The 22,225-nt window shown below is 35.6% G+C and overlaps 1 protein-coding gene across 6 annotated transcripts in view; it reads left to right on the top strand.

Annotated features, from left to right (window-relative positions):
• NARS2 (asparaginyl-tRNA synthetase 2, mitochondrial) overlaps nt 1–22,225 on the top strand; it is a 130,284-nt gene that overhangs the window by 42,417 nt on the left and 65,642 nt on the right. For 5 of the 6 annotated variants that reach the window (XM_055320405.1, XM_055320406.1, XM_055320404.1 and 2 more), the window contains exon 6: nt 13,871–13,965. The exons of the other annotated variant lie outside the window; for it this stretch is intronic. In XM_055320405.1, coding sequence (XP_055176380.1) covers nt 13,871–13,965 — 95 coding nt within the window. The remainder of the gene's footprint in view (nt 1–13,870; nt 13,966–22,225) is intronic. 6 annotated transcript variants of the gene reach the window in all.

The raw sequence follows: 22,225 nt of genomic DNA, 5'->3' as shown, positions 1-22,225 counted from the left end.
TTATCACCTAATTCTGAAACTTCTGGGCACATTTACAAAGTGTAAAAAAATAAACACATTCCTATTTCTGAATCTTATCTTTGTGATAAAGAAACCAGAGTAAAGATCAAGATGTGCCCTATATGAATACAGACAACCTCCTCAGCTCCCTGGTGCTGCATGTATTCTGTGTGAGTACTTTATCTCTTTCTTGTTTACATTTGCTGAGACTGATAGAAATGAGACCATTTCTCTTGGCAAATGAAGTATATATATATAGCTTGTTGATCATAGAGATCCATGCATTGATGGAGTTTTTTTAAATGGTCTCTCCTTTTTAGAAACCTTTAAGATTGAAAGCAAAATTGAGCAAAGACACAAATACTTCCTATAAACTCCCTGCCCTACACATACATAGCCTCCCCCTTATCAGTGTCCCCCACCAGAGTGGTACATTTGTTAAATTGTTGACTCTGTATTGACACATCATTATTCCCAAAGTCCTTAGTTTACTTTAGGATTCATTCTTTGTGTTGTACCTTGTGTTTGGACGAATGTATAATGATGTATAGCTACCATTATAGTATCATTCAGAGTAGTTTCAATGCTTTAAAAAATCTTCTGTGTTGTACCTATTCATCCCTCTCCCCATCCTTCCCCCTGGCAACCACTGATCTTTTTTATTGCCTCCATGGTTTTGCCTTTCCAGAATACCATACAGTTGGAATCATACAGTATGCAGCCTTTTCATATTGACTTTTTTCACTTAGTAATATGCATTTGTAATACGACTTTGCATGGCTTGATAGCTCATTTCTTACCTGAATAATATTCTGTTATCAGGATGTACTACAGTTTATCCATTCAGCTAGGGTGTCTTGGTTGCTTCCAAGTTTTGACGATTGTGAATAAAGCTGCTGTAAACATAATGTGTGCAGGTTTTGATGCAAGTTTTCAACTCCTTTGGGCAGGTATCAAGCAGTGCAATTGCTCACGTTTACTTAGTTTTGTAAGAAACCACCAAACTATCCTCCAAAGTGACTATGCCATATTGTATTCCCAACAGCAATGAGTGAGAATTTCTGTTAATCTATATCTTCGCCAGCATTTGGTGTTGTTAGTGTTAGGATTTTGGTCATTCTAATAGATACGTTGTGGTATTGACTGGCTTTTCAGCATGCTTGGCCAAGACGCTGCTTGTGAGTCATTTTCTGTGGATCATGTGATTTGAATACCCCCCACCCTCGGCCATTAAAATGAGCAGCAGTTTGTTTTTCAGCAATCTATGAGCCAGGTTTTGTTTTGTTTTTTAATTTTGGACACCTTAAAGAATAAGAAACTTGGGGAAAGTTCTGTAAGTTCCTTTGGGATTTTAGGCCAGTTGATAAATGAGTGAATAAAGTAGGACTTTAAAATTTTTTTTTTATTTTTATTTATTTATGAGAGTCACACACAGAGAGAGAGAGAGAGAGGCAGAGACACAGGCAGAGGGAGAAGCAGGCTCCATGCACCGGGAGCCCGATGTGGGATTCGATCCCGGGTCTCCAGGATCGCGCCCTGGGCCAAAGGCAGGCACCAAACCTGCGCCACCCAGGGATCCCAAAGTAGGACTTTAGATGTAACCTCCAGACATATTCACAAGTTACCAAAGATCAAGGTTAGTGCTTCACATTAAATAACTTCTGTTTCACAGTGTTAACCTGCAAAATTGAAAAATATTGGAGTTTCTCAGGGATCTTTTCTCTAATTCACTATTGTATCCCTGCATTTAGTCTAATACCTGGCACATAGTAGTCATTCTGTAAGTATTTGTTCAATTGAAAAATGACCTGAAGTAGGGCCTGAAAATACGGGCAATATCTATATTTGAGCTGAGACACACATTTATTTTTCAGTGGAGACACCTTGGAAAAGGCTTCATTCATGTTAATGCTAAGGAATACAGTGATCAAAAATGGTAGGCTATAGCAACTTCTTTCTAGATAGGTATCCTGAGGCAAGGTGATAGGGATTAAGGAGTACAACTTGTTGTGATGAGCACTGGTTGACATATGGAAGTGTTGAGTTACTACATACTACTACACCTGAAACTAATATTACACTGTTAACTAATTGGAATTTAAACAAAAACTTAAAAAATAAAAAGTTTTTAAAATTGTGGAATAACCAGAAATTTAAATATGCTATAAAGCCTCTAGATTAAAATAGTGTGTTAGGCAAGCCTGGGTGGCTTAATCGGTTGAGCAGCCAGCTCTTGATTTCAGCTCAGGTCATGATCTCAGGGTCCTGGAATTGCCCTGCACCTGTTGGGGAGTCTGCTTAAGGACTCTCTCTCCCACTGACTACCCCCCCGCCCCACCCCCACTCCCGCTTTCTCTCATGCTCACTCACATGCTCTCACTCTCTCTGTAAAAACATAAGTCTTAATTTCATTTTTAAAAAAATAGTGTTATTGGTACATAAATAAGCCAGAGGATAGAACTTAAAGCTCAGAAATAGACCCAAGTTATATTACAAAGATAGTATCTCAAATCACTGAAGAAGAGGCACTAGGTCAACTTTGTAACCATATAATTGTATCAACCAGAAATGAGTTGCAGAATTTTACTTACATTGTGGCTGATGGTGTGATGTAGATATATGTTCTCCTCCCCCCCCACCCCCCGGAGAATTTTGGGATAATAATGCTGTGGTAATTTCTAGTTTTCCAGCACATCAGTAGTAATTTCCGTGATCCTTAGAATTATGGTACATAATTCATCTATTCTTAACCCACCTCAAACATATTTCTTTCAACCTCTTGAGTATTTTATTTGGGAGAAATAATAAAATATAAGAGAATATAAAGAATAATATTTTTAAAAATATTTATATATTTTTAAAATTTTTTCAGGTAGGCTCCACACCTATGTGCACCCCAGTGTGGAGCTCAAATTCACAACTCTGAGATCTAGACCTGAGCAGAGATCAAATCAGACAAAAGAATATAAAGATGCTTTTTAAAGTACTTGTACATGAAATACATTTTTAGAATCAGAACATTCATTCATTGTGAAAAATATTTCTGAACATAAACTAGGAAGAATGCTTGGTATCTTGTCACTTGCCTCATACTTACTGATTTTTGCTATTGTGCTTTTTTAAAAATTTTATTTATTTTTTTTAAATTTTTTAATTGGAGTTCAATTTGCCAACATATAGCATAACACCCAGTGCTCATCCCGCCAAGTGCCCCCCTCAGTGCCCATCACCCAGTCACCCCAATCCCCCGCCCAACTGCCTTTCCATTACCCCTGTGCTATTGTGTTTTGATAGTGCATAAAGTAGTTTCTAATTTATTTCTTTAATTACATTTTAGTTATTTTGTTTTCTGTTTTTAGAATACAGCAGAAACATAATATTCAGAGATTTAGAAAGTTTATTTTTAAGATAGCTATTTGGATCTTAGAGCTTATTTTCCCTCACAGAAATATGTAATAATTATATTCACAGGGCAGCCATAAGACTATTTAGTGCATCATGTGGGTAAAATACTGTAACTTTTAGTGACAACTTATAAAACACTGGTAATTAAGCAAAATAAAAATGGTAAAATTGAATAAGAAACTATTTTATGCTTGAGGAAAATTGGAGAATGCCAAGTATTGACATAGAGATCATACAGTCATATGCTGGACATTTTTAAGAGTTGTAAATATTGATCTTTGTTTTTTTATAATTCTAAACATACAGGAGAAGCACAGAAAATAACAACCAAATGTCACCCAGCTCAGTATTTTGCTTCAGAAACTTAAAAATAAATAAAACCTGCAGCTTTTAGTATTAGGTTTAATTTTTATTTTAAACCTTAGCACTCTCATAGTGCTTGACATAAATTTGGGCAATTTTAAGACTTGCAAGCATAAAGAAAGGAGAAAATAAGGAAGCTGTCCCAGAGGTAACTGGGATGATTTGTTTAGAGAGAGTAAAGGAGTAAAGGTTATATAAGAGAGTATATAGATATATACCTTCTTTGGAACTGAGTGAGCCACATCCATCAGAATGCAGAAACAGATGAAGTTGAGTTTTTTTTTTTTTCAGTTATCAGAAGATTATATTGATGGTAGTATCTTGTCCTTTCCAAATTTGTCTGTTTGATGTCAGATGTTCAAAAGATGGTGAGAGAGTACATGTCTTTTCATATTTAGCCAAAAATGATATTTAATTATATAGGATGTCTGTAAAGTATGTGTTTGTGAGTGGGAGTGGATAGGAGGAAGAGTCATAGTAGGCACACAGTTTATTTCTGTGCAGAAAATGAAAATTTTTCTCTAAGCTACTTTAAACTTACAACCATATACTCAAAATACCTTCTCTACCTTTTGTATTTTTAAACATTCTTGTAGATGTTAAGACGATGGTGACATTAAAGAAACAATAAACACCTATTTTACAGGTCTACTAGGAAAGTAACAGTATTAATTATAAGCAGTATAGTTATAAGAATTAATATAAGAAACTTCCTGCAAAACTATATGCTTATCAGTACCTATATTGGAAAACAAACATACCACCAAAAGTACACTAAAGCTATCTTTTAGACCAGCAAAGCTATGACACTGCTGCTAGAAGCTTTTATGGCTAAATGTGTTACATACGCTTTTTGTGCTTTCCTTGCTTCTTTATCAGACTTTGTCTCTTCTGACTTCTGATGGCTAACTCCCTCTATTCACACTTGACTCACTCTTGGTCAAAAAGCATTTATGTAACAATTACTTATCCCTGGCACTGTGATAGGTACTTAGCATACCAAGGTATATAAACTCATTCCCTCCTCAAAGAACTCAGTGATCATTTGGCCTTCTCTTCTCTTGGCCCTCCCCCAACTGTGTTTTTATTACAGGTAGTACAATAGAACCACCTATATTCTCCTTGTATTTGATTTTGTTCCATGCTTTGTTCTTGGTTTTAAATTTTTTATTGGTGCTGATCAAAGGAATCTGCGCCACCATAGGACAAAAGATAAAATCATTAGTGTTGATGTGATAAAGAATGCACAGGGAATGGAGCACCTGCCTAGCACAGTCAGTAGAGCATGTAACTCTTGATTTCAGGGTCATTGAGTGCAAGCCCCATGTTGGGCATAAAGCTTACTTAAAAAAAAAAAAAAAGACAATAATTATAATAATAAATGAAATCTGCTTGTATCAAAAAAATAAAAAAAAGAATACATGGGATAAACCCATATACCATTTGAGTACCTAATAGTACCTAAGATTACCTAAGATTATACTTTTAAAAAAATATTATAAGTATCTTTTTTGAATGGATAATATAGTTCATGGTTCACAGGTGCTAATTTAAAAGTACAAAAGGATTCTATCCCACCTTTGTTCCCCAATGATCTACTTTCCTTCCCCTGAATCAACCATTGTTATTTCTTGTGAATCCTGAAAATATTTTGTGGCACTATCACATTGTAGTTAAAGATAGAGATTCTGGCCAGACCACTTTGATTCATATTGTGTCTCACATTAGGCAAGTTAAATTAATAACTTCTTTGTCTCATTTTCTCCTCTGTAAATGGGAATACTAGTACTTTTTTTAGGTTGCTTGTAAACTCTTTAGCACAGTACATGGCACATGGTATTTAGAGCATATTGGCTATAGTTGTTTCTGTAAATATGTATATATCTGAATGTGTATTCTTTTAATCTCAGGAAGACAAAGTTGAAATAAAAACAATTTCATTCGTGGTATACTATTGTTATTGGTCTTGGAAAGGCACTTCTATTATATTAACTGTGTAACAAAACCATTTATTCTTTCCCATTAAGTCTACAGGTCATTTGGGTGATTCTGATCCCTGTTACAATTGGTTAGCTGTTGGTTTGGTGGGGAGCAGGCCAATTGAGGATGGCCTCACATGTCTCATAAATTTCTCTATCATGTTAATCAGGGCATGATCTCTTTGGTGGTCTAGGTCCAAGAAAGAATATGGAAATGCACAGGCATCTTTCTCAAACCACTATTTTTGTCAATTTTTGTTACCATGTCATTGATCAAAATAAGTCACATCGCCAAACTCAGATTTAGTGTGCATCAATTTGCCAAGGGGTGCTGATACAGAGAGGTGTGATAAATTGAAGTCATTAATGCATTTAATCTAATCTAATTACTCTGTAGTAATTGCAGTCCAGCATTTGGTAGTTATCTTAGAGCAAGATAGTAATACAGAAGACAAGCTAGAAACTAGAGATCACTGAGCACCTCAGCATATGTGTGTCACTGTGTCAGACTGCCACAATCTTCTGAGAGTCATGACTTCAGCTTTAGTTTCTCCTCTCAGATCTTTTGTGGGTTTTTTGTTTGTTTTTTAAATATTTTATTTATTTATTCATGAGAGACACACAGAGAGAGGCAGACACACAGGCAGAGGGATTAGCAGGCTCCCGGCAGGGAGTTCTTGCAGGACTCCATCCCAGGACCCCAGGATCATGACCTGAGCCAAAGGCAGATGCTCAACCATTGAGCGACCCAGGTGCCCCACCTCTCAGATCTTTTGCACATTCCTAACAACAGATGGCCAACCATAACCTGGAACCAAGCAGGAAACTTAGTCCTCCATTCCAATGGGAGCAATAATGCCAAGCCAACAAAGCACAAATTCAGCATAGACCCTTTCTTGTTTTATTTATTCCTCTTTATCCTAGTCTCTGCTCCCATTCTTTTTTGTCTGTCTCAGAGGTACGCACTTTAATGTAGTTGCTATATCATCTTTTATTACGTATATAGCCTCATAAAATAGGAGTGATCTTTTGTATGTGATTTTAGTTCACATTAATGATAATGTATTATGTATCTTTTCTGTTTCCTATTTTACCCATTTAACTCTGTTGAAATTCTATGTAGGTATATTTATTTGTTGCTTCTCATTGCTACAAAATATCCAGTGGTATTTGCTGTATTTTACTTATTCTTCTAGGATTCTTAGGGTGTGCAGCTCTAAATTACCCCCAGGAAAAAAGTAATTAAATAGTCTTCAACATATTCCCTAATGGACTTGTGTAAAAACTTCTCTCGAATATATATCCAGGAATTCCCAGGTCATAGAGCATATATATTCTTAACTTCATGAACTTCTCTGGAATAGTAGTACCAGTTTACACCATATGGACCTTATGAGAAGGTTCCAGTTTTCCTATGAATTAGTTTTTTATGACCTTGTAACAAATTGACTCAAACCCAGTGACATAAAACAACACCCTTGATTACTCAGTTCTGTGTACCATTAGTCCGTGATGTTGTAGCTGGGTTTTCCACTCAGGATCTTACAAGGCTGAAACCAGTGTGTGTACCAGTTGCATTGTCTGTTGGAATTTGACATTTTCTTTGAAAATCATTTATTCTATCAGCCAAATTCAGTTCCTTGCATTCTAGGACTGAAATTCCCATCTTGTTGGTGACTATTGGCTAGTTTGCTCTCAGCTCCTAGGGACTGTGCTAAGTATCTTTGCCTGTGGCCTTCTCCATCTTCAAGCCAGTGATAATCTTTTGAATTCTCCTGCTTCAAATCTCTGACTTCCTTTTCTGCAACCAGCTGTAGAAAACATTTCTGCTTTTAAAGGGTTCATGTGGTTTGGTCAGGAATATCCAGAAATATCTCCAAATCTTGAGGCCATCTGATTTGGAATTTTATTTTTTCATTTTTGGATCTTTTAGTAAATGAACTGTAAGGCAGAACAAATAAATATCTTTTTTTCAAAAATTTTTTTGCTCATTTCTTTATTCTTTTCATCATGGTAAGTGCACTCTTTAATCCCCAACCCCTATTTCACCCATCTCCCCACCTGTCTCCCCTCTAGTAACCATCAGTTTATTCTCTAGAGTTAGGAATCTGTTTCTTGATTTGCCTCTCTTCCTTTTTTTCTTTTCCTTTGTTTGTTTTGTTTCTTAAATTCTGCATATGAGTGAGATCATATGGTATATGTCTTTCTCTGACTTATATTTCATTATACTCTGTAGCTCTGTCCATGTTGTTGCAAATAGCAAGATTTCATTCTTTTTTACGGCTGTATAATTTTCTATTACATATATGTGTATATATATGATGTATATGTGTGTGTGTGTATACACACATATCTCCCACATTTTCTTTATTCATTTCATCTATAGATGGACATGTGGGCTGCTTCCATAGTTTGGCTATTGTAAATAATGCTGCAATAAACATAGGGTTGCATGTATCCCTTTGAATTAGTATTTTTTGTGTGTGTTTTGGGAGTAAATGCCTGGTAGCCCAATTGCTGCACTGTAGGGTAGCTCTGTTTTTCATTTTTTGAAGAACTTCCATACTATTTTCCATACTAAACTAGTGGCTGCACTAGTTTACATTCCCACCAACACTGAAAGAAAAGGTTTCCTTTTTTTTTTTTCCACATCCTCACCAACACCTGTTGTTGCTTGTGGTTTTTATTTTATCCGTTTTGACAGGTGTGAGGTGATATCTCATTGTGATTTTTTTTAAAGATTTTATTTATTTATTCATGAGAGACAGAGAGAAGCAGAGAGGCAGAGAGACACAGGCAGAGGGAGAAGCAGGCTCCATGCTGGGAGCCTGATGCAGGACTCAATCCCGGGACTCCAGGATCACACCCTGGGCGGAAGGCCAGAGCTAAAATGCTGAGCCACCCAGGGATCCCCTCATTGTGATTTTGATTTGCATTTCCTTGATGATGAGTAATGCTGAGCATCTTTTCATGTGTTTGTTGGCTACCTAAAAGTTTTCTTTGAAGAAGTGTCTGTTCATTTCTTTTGCCCGTTTTTGAATTGCGTTATTCATTTTTTGGGTGTTGAGTTGTATAAGTCCTTAATATGTTTTGGATACTAAGCCTTTATTGGATATGTCGTTTGCAATTATCTTCTCCCATTTAGTAGATTGCCTTTTAATTTTGTGTGTCCTTCAGTGTTCAGAAGCTTTTTATTTTGATGTAGTCCCAATTTATTTCTGCTTCTTTCCTTTGCCTCAAGAGACATACGTAGAAAAATGTTATACAGCTGATGTCAGAGAGATTACTGCCTGTGGTCACTGATTTGGACTTTTATTTTATTTTTTTTAAAGATTTTTATTTATTCATTCATTCATTCATAGAGACACAGAGAGAGGCAGAGACACAGGCAGAGGGAGAAGCAGGCACCATGCAGAGAGCCCGACGCGGGACTCGATCCAAGGTCTCCAGGATCATGCCCTGGGCCACAGGCGATGCTAAACCACTGCGCCACTGGGGCTGCCCTGATTTGGAGTTTTAATTACAAAATCCCTTCATGACAGTACCTGGTTGATCGAATAAACCAGGGACTGAGAATCTTGGGCACGTCTAAGATATCTGCCTACCATACTCTTGAGTCTACAACTACACTTAACATTAAACAACTTTCTAATCTTTGTCATTCTGGTATATATAGTGAATTCTTTTTAAAATATTTTTTTTTAATTTTTATTTATTTATGATAGGCACACAGTGAGAGAGAGAGAGGCAGAGACACAGGCAGAGGGAGAAGCAGGCTCCATGCACCGGGAGCCCGACGTGGGATTCGATCCCGGGTCTCCAGGATCGCGCCCTGGGCCAAAGGCAGGCGCCAAACCGCTGCGCCACCCAGGGATCCCGTGAATTCTTTTTAAAATGCCTTATTTTCATTTGTATTTCTTTAATTTGTAGGAAATTTGAGTGTTTCCTCCTACATCTTCGCCATTTGAATTTTTCTTTTTGTAAATTTCTTTTCATGTCCCTTGCCCATTTGGGGAACAGCTTATTTTCTTTCTTGTTTTCTTGTCAGTAGGTCCTTGTTTGTCCTGTCCATTAATCACTTGTCAATCTTAGATGCTGAAAATATTTTTTTTAAGGTTTTGTTTTTAATAATCTCTACACTCAACATGGGGCTCAAACTCTCCATCCTGAGATCAGGAGTCACATTATCTACTGACTGAGCCAGCCAGGCACCCTGAAAATATTTTCTTCTTAATAAGTCATTCTTTTGACTTTGCCTATACCTTCCTTTATTATACAGAAATCTTTAATTTTAATGTTAAATTTGTCCATTTTTCAGTTTATCATTTACACTTTGGGGATCTTGTTAAAGAGAAATCCTACCCACAAAATTAGATGCATAATTTTATTCTTTCTTCATTGCTACAAAGTATTTAAGATTACAAATCTTAAATTTGCAATCCTATGTAGGTTTTGACCCTGTCAAATCCAATAGCTACTTATATATGCTCTTTTAAAAATTGAGGCGAAATTTATATAGCATAAAATTAACCATTTTAAAGAGTACAGTTTGTGGCATTTAGTGCCTTTATCATGTTATACAACTAACTACCTATATCAAGTTCTAAAACATTTTCATTGTCCCAAAACAAACCCCATGCCCCATTCCCATTTCTCCTTCCCCCTCCAGACCCATGGCTCTCACCATCAGTGTCTGTGGATTTACTTCATTTAGACATTTCATATAAATGGGATCATATAATATGTGGCCTTTTATGTCTTACTTTCACTTAGCATAATGTGTTCAAGGTTTAGCCATATTTTAATGTATATAGAAGTACATCTTATGGCTGAATATCATTCCATTGTTTATATTATATTACATTTTTTTTATCTGTTAATGGACATTTGAATTGTTTCTGCCTTTGGCTACTGTGAACAGTGCTTTTATGAACATGAAGGTACATATATGTATTTGAGTGCCTGGTTTTAATTCTTTCAGATATATACCTAGGAGCAGAATTGGTAGGTTGCATAGTAATTCTTTGTTTATCTTTGTAAAAGACCATCAAACTGTTTTCCTAAGCAACTGCACCATTTAATGTTTCTAGTTTCATTCTATTACAGGTAAAGAAAAGAACTTTTATGATTTCAGTCTTTTTTAACGTTGAATTTGTCTTATGTCGTAACATATGGTCTATCCTGATTAATATTTCATGTGTGCTTGAGACAGTGTGCCGTCTGTTGTTGGTGGTGGAGTCTATCATTTTTAAGTTTCCTCTCTCGATTCAGCATTTGTTTGGTTGCTATAAACCTTTGACTGTTTACCAGAGTTCCCACAGTTGATTTTGATGGTTTTTACAAATTCTTTTCAGTTTTTCTGTGGAGAAACAGTGCTTCAGAGCTACCTATCCCTCCATGTTTGCTGACACTACCCTCAACAATTACCTTTTTTTTTTTTTAAGATTTTATTTATTTATACATGAGAGACACACAGAGAGAGAGGCAGAGACGCAGGCAGAGGGAGAAGCAGGCTCCATGCCGGGAGCCTGAAGCGGACTCGATCCTGGGTCTCCAGGATCACACCCCAGGCTGCAGGTGGCGCTAAACTGTTGCGCCACCGGAGCTGCCCCAACAATTACTTTTTTTTTTTAATTTTTATTTATTTATGATAGTCACACACAGACAGAGAGAGAGAGAGAGACATAGGCAGAGGGAGAAGCAGGCTCCATGCACCGGGAGCCCGACGTGGGATTCGATCCCGGGTCTCCAGGATTGCGCCCTGGGCCAAAGGCAGGCGCTAAACCTCTGCGCCACCCAGGGATCCCAACAATTACTTTTTTAAATATTTCATAATGTTCCTTTAATAATTCTGAAATAAAATGTATAGATAATATAACTTAATTCATACAGAAGTTTTAAAAAATCAATGTGATGCATAAGTTGTAATAAAAAGGAGAAATAAAAGGAAGTAATTTTTTAAAATGTAATACGAATTTCAGTATGTAAATATGTATAACACTGGAAGGCATGATTGAGTAGTGATATGTTTATACGTATTTAAGTAAGTTGGATTTAAGAGATGTAAGAGGATTAGATTCCATTTTGTCCAAATGCTAATAAATGAAAGAGTAAAGTATAGTCTTAAAAACTAGACTTTTTGGGTAGCCCGGGTGGCTCAGCGGTCTAGCGCCACCTTCAGCCCAGGGCATGATCCTGGGGACCGAGGATCAGGTCCCATGTCTCCCTGCATGGAGCCTGCTTCTCCCTCTGCCTGTGTCTCTGCCTCTCTCTCTCTCTCTCTCTCTCTGTGTGTGTGTGTGTGTCTCATGAACAAATAAATAAAATCTTAAAAAAAAAACTAGACTTTTTATATGCACATGAAATGAGAGAAATCACTGTATAGAAGTCAAGATGTAACACCAATACAAATTATAGATTAAAGAGGTAAAGGAAAGGAGAAAATATAATATTCTAATAAATGTGTTGGGCCTTACTTGAACCCTAATTATTTAGTAAATAGGAATTGTAGAGAACATATTTTTTTATTTTGGAAATCGTAACATATATCAGGGCAAATATTTTTAGTCTTGAGTACTTAAGTCCTTGGAAACAGAATCCTTTCAGTGAATATGGGATTCAAAGATGGCTTTTAAAAAGCAGTGATAGAACGTGTAAGACCAGTATCAAAGTAAGTTTGAAAAATAACAGGCAGTTACAAAATAAATGAGTGATTTCAACTGGTAAGTTTTACACTAGATTTCTTACTCATATATGTCTGTATATGATATGCAATATTTTTAGAACCAGTGGAATTAAATAAAATGCCTTCATTTCATGTGTTTCTATAATTCAGTATTTGATACTAAGTCTTTTAAAAGGAGACCCACATTCTCTATTGCATATTTAAAATTGACTTTGTTGCTTTTTTTTTAATTTTTTTTTAATTTTTATTTATTTATGATAGTCACAGAGAGAGAGAGAGAGAGAGGCAGAGACACAGGCAGATCCCGGGTCTCCAGGATCGCGCCCTGGGCCAAAGGCAGGCGCCAAACCACTGCGCCACCCAGGGATCCCCGACTTTGTTGCTTTTATAGTGACTACACTATTATACTAAAAAACTTTCAAATAAATGCACAATTTGAAATAACAAGAGTAGGGAAGTTAACTTTCATCCCAAAAAGTAAGTATAATAGTTATACTTCGATCCAGAAACTTTCTTAATTATACTATTTAAATTGCATTTAGGAAAAAAACATAATAAATAAATAAATTGCATTTAGGGGGCACCTAGGTGGCTCAGTTGGTTAAGCCTCTGCCTTCAACTTGGGTCATGATGATCCAGGGGTCTTGGGATCTGCTGGCTTCTGGCTCCCTGCTCAGTGGGGAGTCTGCTTCTCCCTCTCCCTCTGCTGCTCCTGCTTGTGCTCTCTCTTTCTGTCAAATAAATAAATAATCTTTTTTTTAGAACGTAAAGTAAGTAATATTTGACCCCCAAATAATTTTTTAGCTTGCGATAAATGCTGACTGGCTTGTTTCCTACCTGTTTCAAATGAAATAATCACCTTATCTATATTGTAAATTTATAAAAATCTTAAATAACTCTCAGTACCTTTTAAAGATAGGATTCTGCTCTTCTGAGTTATGGTGAGAGTTAATGTATGTAAAAGCTTATAATGTGTTTATAAGAATCTGCATTTAAAAGCATTAATAAAAATTTAATAATATGACAACACATGTTCTAGAGGCTATTCCCTTGAAAAAATCAAATCTCAATCATAGGTCAGAATTTTAAGAGATTATGTAATTTTTCACATTAAAAATTTTTAATCTATAATCTCTTTCCTTGATTTGTCTCTCAATCAGAATCACTTTTTAGGGAGAAGTGTATCTTGTGACAAAAGTACTATGTCCTTTAGTTGTATGTTTTGAAAATATGGAGCAAATGTCCTTGACCTTAGCTCTTTCTAAGCAGGCATTTTCTCTTTTAGGAGTGTACGGAGAACTGCATTTATTTTCATGAAAATGACCTGTCCTCACATATATTTAATTGCATTGTGATTTTTAGTTGTGGCATGTATGTGAATGTGAAAGCAGAGCAGAATACCTCATAGCTTTTTGTGGCTCATGTTTTTCATTTGCAGCCTTCAAGCAAAATTAAGATGCCTGAGGAGAATTTCTTCAATGTTCCTGCATTCTTAACTGTTTCAGGACAACTTCACCTAGAAGTGATGTCAGGGTACAGAATTTTCTTTTTTCTTTTGCTTTAATGGACTACTGATTATGGGTTGGGTGAGAGTGAAGTAATGCATTTTTTCTCCAATGCTAAAACCTAAAAATTGAAATTAGTGTTTACTGTTAGTCCATTTGAATTCACTGAAGTATATTTAGATTTGACAATAACCAAGTTTCTTCCTTAAATCACATTTGTTTAGACTTTTGGTTTTAGTGAAAAATGTGACACTGGAAAGAGGTTGTGATTTTTTTTTCTTTTTGCTAATTTTTTTTTTCAATAAATCTCCTAGTATGTAATCAGAATGTAAGTGTAATTAATCATCTTTTTGAAAATAAAGGCAATTATAGTTCACATCCAAACCAGGTATCAGCCCCTTTCATTAAAAAAAAAGGGGGGGGGGGATCCCTGGGTGGCTCAGCGGTTTAGCACCTGCCTTTGGCCCGGGGCATGATGCTGGAGTCTCAGGATCGAGTCCCAGGATTGAGTCCCAGGATCTAGTCCCACATAAGGCTCCCTGCATGGAGCCTGCTTCTCCCTCTGCCTGTGTCTCTGCCTCTCTCTCTCTCTCTCTCTCTCTCTCTCTCTCTCTCTCTCTCTGTGTGTGTGTGTGTGTGTGTGTCTATCATGAATAAATAAATAAAATCTTAAATAAATAAATAAATAATAAAATAAAATAATTTTAAAAAAGGTACCCAGAACAAATGGAAGAAAAATGTTTTAAATCATCGGTTTATAAAGAAAACTAACCTACAAAAGTACCATCAGGAATGACGTGTAACTTTAGAAAGTCTTAGAAGTCAGATTACATGGTCTTGAAAATAACATAAACTTTACTTAGCTTCTTTTCTGATTTATCTTTGAGACAAAGTGTTATTTGATCATTCCAATAACAAGATAATTGACAATGTTATCAGAATACTGTACAGAAAACTTATCATCATAATAGCCCTGTGAGACTGTAGGATTTGCAGAGCAGTGTGTGGAAAAGGTCATGTCAGGCATGTCATGGAAAGTTCCTTACTGCCTTTGAAGGCATAATTTTAAAAAATTAAAATCATGACTCATACAAATATGAAGAAACATGTATCAAATATTTTATTCAATTCATTAATTACTAATGAAACAAGTAAAGTAGTAAGGCTAGTTAAGAGAGTGAAGAGCTGTGTATTCACAGGCAATCTAATAAAGGAATTTTAGAATAAGATGCTAGGTTAGTTACAAACTGGTTAATGTCCTACAGACCAATAAGCCTTAACATTTGGCATTTTCTTTTCTACCTGACAGAAATGATTTGCAACTCTACAAGACAGAAATCTACAAGTTAACATGTAACTTTACTTAATCTGGGATATTTAATTCAATTGTAAATAGAATCATGCAACAAAGTACATCCTTTTTTTTTTTTCAGGTTTTATTTATTTGAGATGGAGAAATCATGAGTAGGGGGAGGGGCCCAGGGAGAAGCAGACTCCCCACGAGCAGAGAGCCCATAGCCTCCATCCCAGGACCCTGAGATCAGGACTAGAACAAAGGCAGACACTTAACTGACTGAGCCACCCAGATGCCCCTAGAGCAATGTACATTCTGATAAGTAATTAAATAACCTTTGAATGAGTCTGTGTCCTCAGATTCCATTGAAAGGGCATACTGATCTTTTGGCCTTATAAGGATATATCCAAGTTTTAGATAACCTTTCTTAAATTTTTGGTATTCATTTTTTTAGTCTATGAAGTTAGAGGCAAAGTACCTTCCCCTCAGAAGTGTCATAAATATGTGAAAGGTGTAAATTTACGAGGTTTGCCATTATACTACTAGTAGTGGATTAAATATATTCCTTCTTTACCAGTAAAGTTCAGTGAACCACGGAACACAGTGTACAGTAAAACTTGACAGATTAAATTGGCAGAATTTCAGGTTCTGTATTTTTTAATGTGTTTTGAAGTATTTCTATTAATGTCAGTCAAATGTATCTAATTGAATATGCATAGTTCTAGGACTATTAATATGCAGTACCTCATGTTTCAGGTTAATGCCTAATTTAATCTCCAGTAAGAAATTGTTAGTCTTTCCTCAGCCTTTTCTTTAATTTTATTTAACATACTTTCAAAATGGAGTAAATGATAGTTAAATTAGAAGTTTAACATTTTCCAAAAGGATATCTATGTTGGTTTAGTGGTTTCATAGCTCCATTTTTAAGTTCAATTTTGTAGTTATTGTTGTTTTTAATAAACTTTCTATTTTTGAGTAATTTTTAAATATATAAAAGTTGCAAAGACAGTCCAGACTTTTTGTATACACCTTTTGCCCAGTTTCCCCCATTATAAATATCATATATTGCTATGGTACATTTTGTCAAAACTAAGAACCTGTTGTTAGTACATTACTATTAACTACATTCCAGACTTTATTTGGATTTCACTTTTCCATTATACCTTCTTTCTTCTCCCAGGATCCAGTTCAGGGTACCACATTACATTTAGGTGTCATATTTCCCCAATCTCTTCTAATCTGTAACAATTTCTCAGTCTTTCCTTGTTTTTCATGACTTATAGAATGTATCCCAATCTGGATTTGGCCGATGTTTTTTCTCATGTTTCAACTGGAATCATATGGGGTTTTGGAAGGAATACCATAGAGGTGAAGTGCTCTTACCATCATCAGGGAGTTTGTGATATCCATATGGTGACATTAACCTTTATGACTTGAATTAGACAGTGTTTGCTGGTTTTCTCCACTGAAAATGTACTATTTTTCCCCTTTCTTTGTCCTTTGGAAGTCAGTTATTAGATCTAGCCCACCCTCATTGGAGGTGGGAGTGAGAGGTTGGGAAGTAGGAGATAGAATTAAGCATCACCTCCTGAATGTAATGTAGTTAGAATCATATTAGTATGTAACCTTTTCAGATTGGTTTCTTTAGTTTAGCATAATATACATTTAAGGTTCCTCCACAACTTTTCATGGCTTGGTAGCTCGTTTCTGAATATTCCATTATCTGGATGTGCCACAGTTTATCCATTCACCTACTGAGGAACACCTTGGTTTGCTTCCAAGTTTTGGCAGTTTATCCTAGGCTTTTCATTTTCCCTACTGTGGCCCTTCAAGCAACCATTTCTCCAGACAGATGTGGTTCCTTTTATTGGAAAATGTTATTTAGAAACCAAGATTTAGTCATTGAGTATCTTGCTGCTCTTGGGGGATTATTGCTTCTAAAACCTCTGGGCAGACAGAGCTATAAATAATTTTTTTAAGATTTTTTATTTATTAGAGACATACAGAGAGAGAGAGAGAGGGGGAGAGAGGGGGGGGGGCAGAGGGAGAAGCAGGCTCCCTGCTGGGAGCCTGATGTGGGACTCAATCCTGGGTCTCCAGGACCACACCCTGGGCTGAAGGCGGTGCTAAACCGCTAAGCCACTGGGGCTGCCCAATACATTTTTTAAACAAGAGAAAGCAAAGTGTTTTCATTATATTTTGCCTATAAATACAATTTGTAAGTGATGTATTCTGAGAGAATTGAAGTATACTAAGTTACAAAACCTATATTCAAAAAAGTCACATAATAAAATTCTCCATTTCTTGTCAGAACCAGAATTGGAGGAAGGTTCAGCCTAATGTATTTGAAAGAGTGTTTAATTATTATTGTTTCTGTTGTTGTTGTTGTTGGTTTTGCTTTGCTTTGCTTTTGGTGTTTTTTGTTAACAGGTGTTTTTTCCTTATTATTATTTTTTTAAATAAGCTATGAAAGCAAGCATATTTCACAATAAAACATGCTTTCATCTTGAACATTGCTGTTGGAAATATAAATTGGTACAGCTTTTCTAGAGAAATACCTTTTACCAAGAATTTCATTTCTAGGAATTTTTATTGAGGGAATGATCTTACAACTCTGTAAAAGTGTATAAACAATAATGTTGCAAGCAACTTTGCTTATACTAGGGAATAAATACTAACGATCTAAATGTCCATTTAGGAAGATAGATTAACCATCAATGTACCAAGAAAACAGTCATCATCATTTACCATCTAGGTATAATGGACCTTATTTTTAATAAATATTTTTAAGCAATCTTAAGAATAATTTGCAGAGGTAAAAATAAGGGGTTAGTGAAAATCAACATTTTTAGAATTTTAATAAGAACATAAACATGCAAACCCACATTTTTGAAAGCTGCTTTATTGGGAGAGAATTTATTTACCATAAAATTCACCAATTTAAAGAATACAATTCAGTGGATTCCAGTATATTTCACAGTTCAAATATCACCATAATCTAATTTTTTTTTTTACCATAATCTAATTTAAGCATATTTCTATCAGGGGTACCTGGGTGGCTCAGTTGGTTAAGCATCTGCCTTCTGCTCAGGGTCTTGGGATCAAGTCCCATGTTGGGCTCCCTGCTCAGCGAGGAGTCTGCTTCTCCCTCTGCTCTTTCCCCCAATGATTCCCAACCAATGATTAAATTACTTATTTTTGTCATTTTTACATTTTCTTCCAGACACTTTTGTATACATACTTGCCTTCAGCCTTTGTTCACTTTTAACCTATCAAATAACTTCTGGTGCAAAATGTAGATGATAAAAGAATATTGTCACATATCCTTTCAGCAGACTGGTATGATCCAAGTTCTTATTGCATGTTATTGCATGATAAAGTCCTAACTGTAGAATAACTAATTGAATAAAAAATATATTTCCTTTTTGCCCTTAGAAATATATTATTCACTTATTAGTTCTTGGGTTTGAGAAAATTCACTTAGGGTATCATTATCTGTACGTTCACAGTCTGAGATTTCACATATATAACCAATTTCACCATTATTGGAGGCTAGATTGTTACTATCTGTCTCTTTGCATTCATTTCCTGACTTGGCTAATATTTATGAAGCATCTTTATCATTTTTCTTCTCTTTGTCATTGTGAGTGAAAAATAAAAGATCTCAATTCTCAACTGTGTTCTTTGATAACTACAAAAAGATAACATTTGTATCTCCAGGCTTTTCTTAGACCTTTTTGAAAGATGACACAATACTTTGTATACTGTAGTAAGAAAACTGAAGATGAAATAATGGTGATTTCTCTCACTCTACACCTTCCTCTTATCCACTATGCATTCTAGACATCCATCATTTCTATTTTCAATGTTTCACTCTTTTTTAACTTAATTAGGAGTAACTGGTGAGTAATGATGAAATAATTTCTAGGATGATGAAATAGCAAAATGTTTAAATATACAAGAAAAATAAGATCAGTAAACCCCATATATATCTTAGATTCATGAAAGGATTCAATGAGTTTTATTCTATTTGAATAAAATACTATAAATTTCTCTGTCTTTTGGATGACCTCTGTAGTGGCTTGATTATGTCCCCACAAAGGACAGTCCCTGTGAATACAATCTTATTTGGAAAGAAGGTATTTGCAGATGTTAAAATAGTGGATTAGGGTGGGCCTAAATTCAATGACTGTTATCTTTATAAAAGAATGAAGGAGATTTGGATTCAGAGACATGGAGGAGATAGGCACAGAAGGAAGGAAGACATGAAAAAGGCAGCAGAGACAGGAGTGATTCTGAGGAATGAATGCTAAGGATGCTGAGAGCTGCTGGAAAGTAGTTCTTCCCTAGAACCTTAGAAGGAGCACGGCACTGCCAATACCTTGATTTCAGATTTTTGGCATTTATAGCTGTGAGATAATAAATTCCTGTGCTTTAAGCCACCCAGCTTGTGGTAATTTATTTTGGTCACCTTAGAAAATTAATATAACCTTTAAGAAAGTATAAATCATGAGATACTGATTTTAAGAAATAGTTAAAACTGCTCAACAAAAGACTCCTAACTATAGACAACAAACTGATGGTTACAGAGGGGACGTGGGTAGGGGATGGGTTAAATAGGGGGTGGGGGTTAAGAAATGCATTTGTTATGATAAGCGCCTGGTAATGTATGGAAGTGTTGAATAACTGTTCTATACACCTGAAACTAATATATCACTATATGTTAACTATACTGGAATTAAATTTAAAAAAATTCTTTCCCTTTCAAAAAACAACATTGCTCAACAAAGAAATTTAAAAATTATACTGGGTATAATGGAGTGGCAATAAACTGAGGGTGAAATGAATTATGAATCGTCCAAACAATGGATTACTGTACAGCCATTAAAATTGGTGATAAATCTTTACATGTTATAAGAAAAACAGTGGTTATGAAATAGAAAGTAAAATGTGCCTCCAGGTTTTACAGTGTGTGTGTGGTGGGGGTAGTCTGGAAAAATATGCACCAGTATTCAACTAGTAAACAGTGGCTGTCTCTACTTATATTCATTTACTTCTTTAAACTTGTCTTTTATTCAGATTCAAAAAACTAGTATTTATTACTTTTTTAATGAGAAAAGAATTAGCTGTTTCCATGGTAGGTGGGGAGAGGGATAATTGACTTGGGCTTCAAGCTGATTTTATTCCAGTTTGATGAATTGTTTGCTTTGTGTTTGGTATGAGCAATCTTAAACTCATTCCCCTGGGTCATCTCACGAGTGCAGATGCTGAGCTCAGAAGCCATGAAACATTCATACTCAGGATGTACTTATCCTGTTAAGTGGCTTTGGTAAGAATATCAACATGTGAATCTGAGTTAGACTGAGGTATCCTTTATAACTAAGTGTGAGACTGTCTTCCAGCCTATATAACTTTCTCATTTTTCATCCACTTGTTGCTTATCTGAACTTTGTTGATTTATACTCATTTGATTTTCAAGAGTTTTACGATTATGGCTATTTTATTTGTACTGTGCATTTTCATGCACCTCTGTGTTTCTAATGCCCCTCGCTATACCATGAGAGTCCTTTTTCCATATCTCCTTCCTCCAAGGCTCAAGTGAAAGAGGGCTTTCTCCTTGACTCCTTCCATTTTTCTCAATAGAAATTATGTTTCTCTTCTTCTCCTCTCTTAAAGTACTCCTCTAATCTCATGTTCTAAAGAAAAAAAGCTCCTCTTATTTTTAATGTTTAGCCAGGTCATACTTCTTTTCATGTCTATCTTACAAATTATAAACATCCTATATATCTATGTCTTCCAGAAATAGTAGATATTTGGTACACATTGTTAAATTTGTAAAGCACAGATTCTCATTCTTCTAAACTTATCTGTATAGTTTCTACTATAAATTTAAGCCCACAACAGAATTAAATATGTTCATCACTTTTTTAACTATGTTTCATGGAAAAAATATCACCATGAAACTTTGAGATCTTTATTTCCTGAATGTGTGTGATTAATGATGGTTCTTTATGCTGTTTTCTTTACAATGGGACCTTAAGACAAAGAGATTTCTTCTTTTAGTGTATTATATATGTTAAAAATTAACTATTTTGATGGAAATAAGAATTAGCAGACAATTGGTATAAAAGACTCAGGAACTTCGTTATCACTTTATCAATTTATTCATTTGTGCAGTATAGCTAGGGAATGAGCATTTCAGGCAAATTAAGCAGCAAGTGGAGAGGGTTTTTATAGTTAGTAGGAATATTTAATTTGTTTGGGTACAATACAGGGAATATGAATATTTGGATTAACCAGGGGTTAGGTATTGCCAGGTAAGATTGATGGAAGTAGATGGGTACAGAAGGTCATGATAGATCCAGGAGGAGTGAGGAAATAGGGTTAGTGGGTGATGAGGGAAAAAATGATGGACTTAAAGAATTGGAGGTCTTAATGGAGAACTGTTGGTGTGAAAGTGCTAGGGTTAAAACCTGCACAAATTTGAGGTAATAATGATCAAAGAATGGTGTTGTGAAATTTCTATCTCTAACATGAGACCTCTGTTCAGCTCCCATCTGTAAAGTGCCAGTTGTCTTCTCCAGTGGCTGTTGTATAACCATCTCAACATGCTCAAACTAAATTCATCATCATTCCCTCAGTCTGTTTTTTTCCTTCTGAATTCCCTGTATCAGGAAATGTCACAACCATCTTTCCAGTTTGTCAAAGCAGCTGTGTGAATACCATCCCCAAATTTTCTTTTTCCACACTCATTTCATCTTTTCACCCATTTGTGCCTACTTCTCTTTGCTTCAACTATCCTGAACTGCTAATAAATTTCTAATAACATATAAGTGTTTCTTTGCAGAAGTTATTTTTCTACATGGAATGCCCTTTCCCCATGCATTTGTCCAGCTAACCCCTGCCCATCCATCTAAACTCAGCTTAGAAATGATCTCACTCAGAATCCGCACTTCCACCCCCACATCTTGCTTATTTAAATACCCTTCTGTAC

This window comes from Nyctereutes procyonoides, unplaced genomic scaffold (assembly GCF_905146905.1).
Source record: "Nyctereutes procyonoides isolate TBG_1078 unplaced genomic scaffold, NYPRO_anot_genome, whole genome shotgun sequence".
Lineage (NCBI taxonomy): Eukaryota > Metazoa > Chordata > Mammalia > Carnivora > Canidae > Nyctereutes > Nyctereutes procyonoides.
The sequence above is the reverse complement of the archived record's forward strand: the minus strand, read 5'-3'. Positions and strand labels throughout refer to the sequence as shown.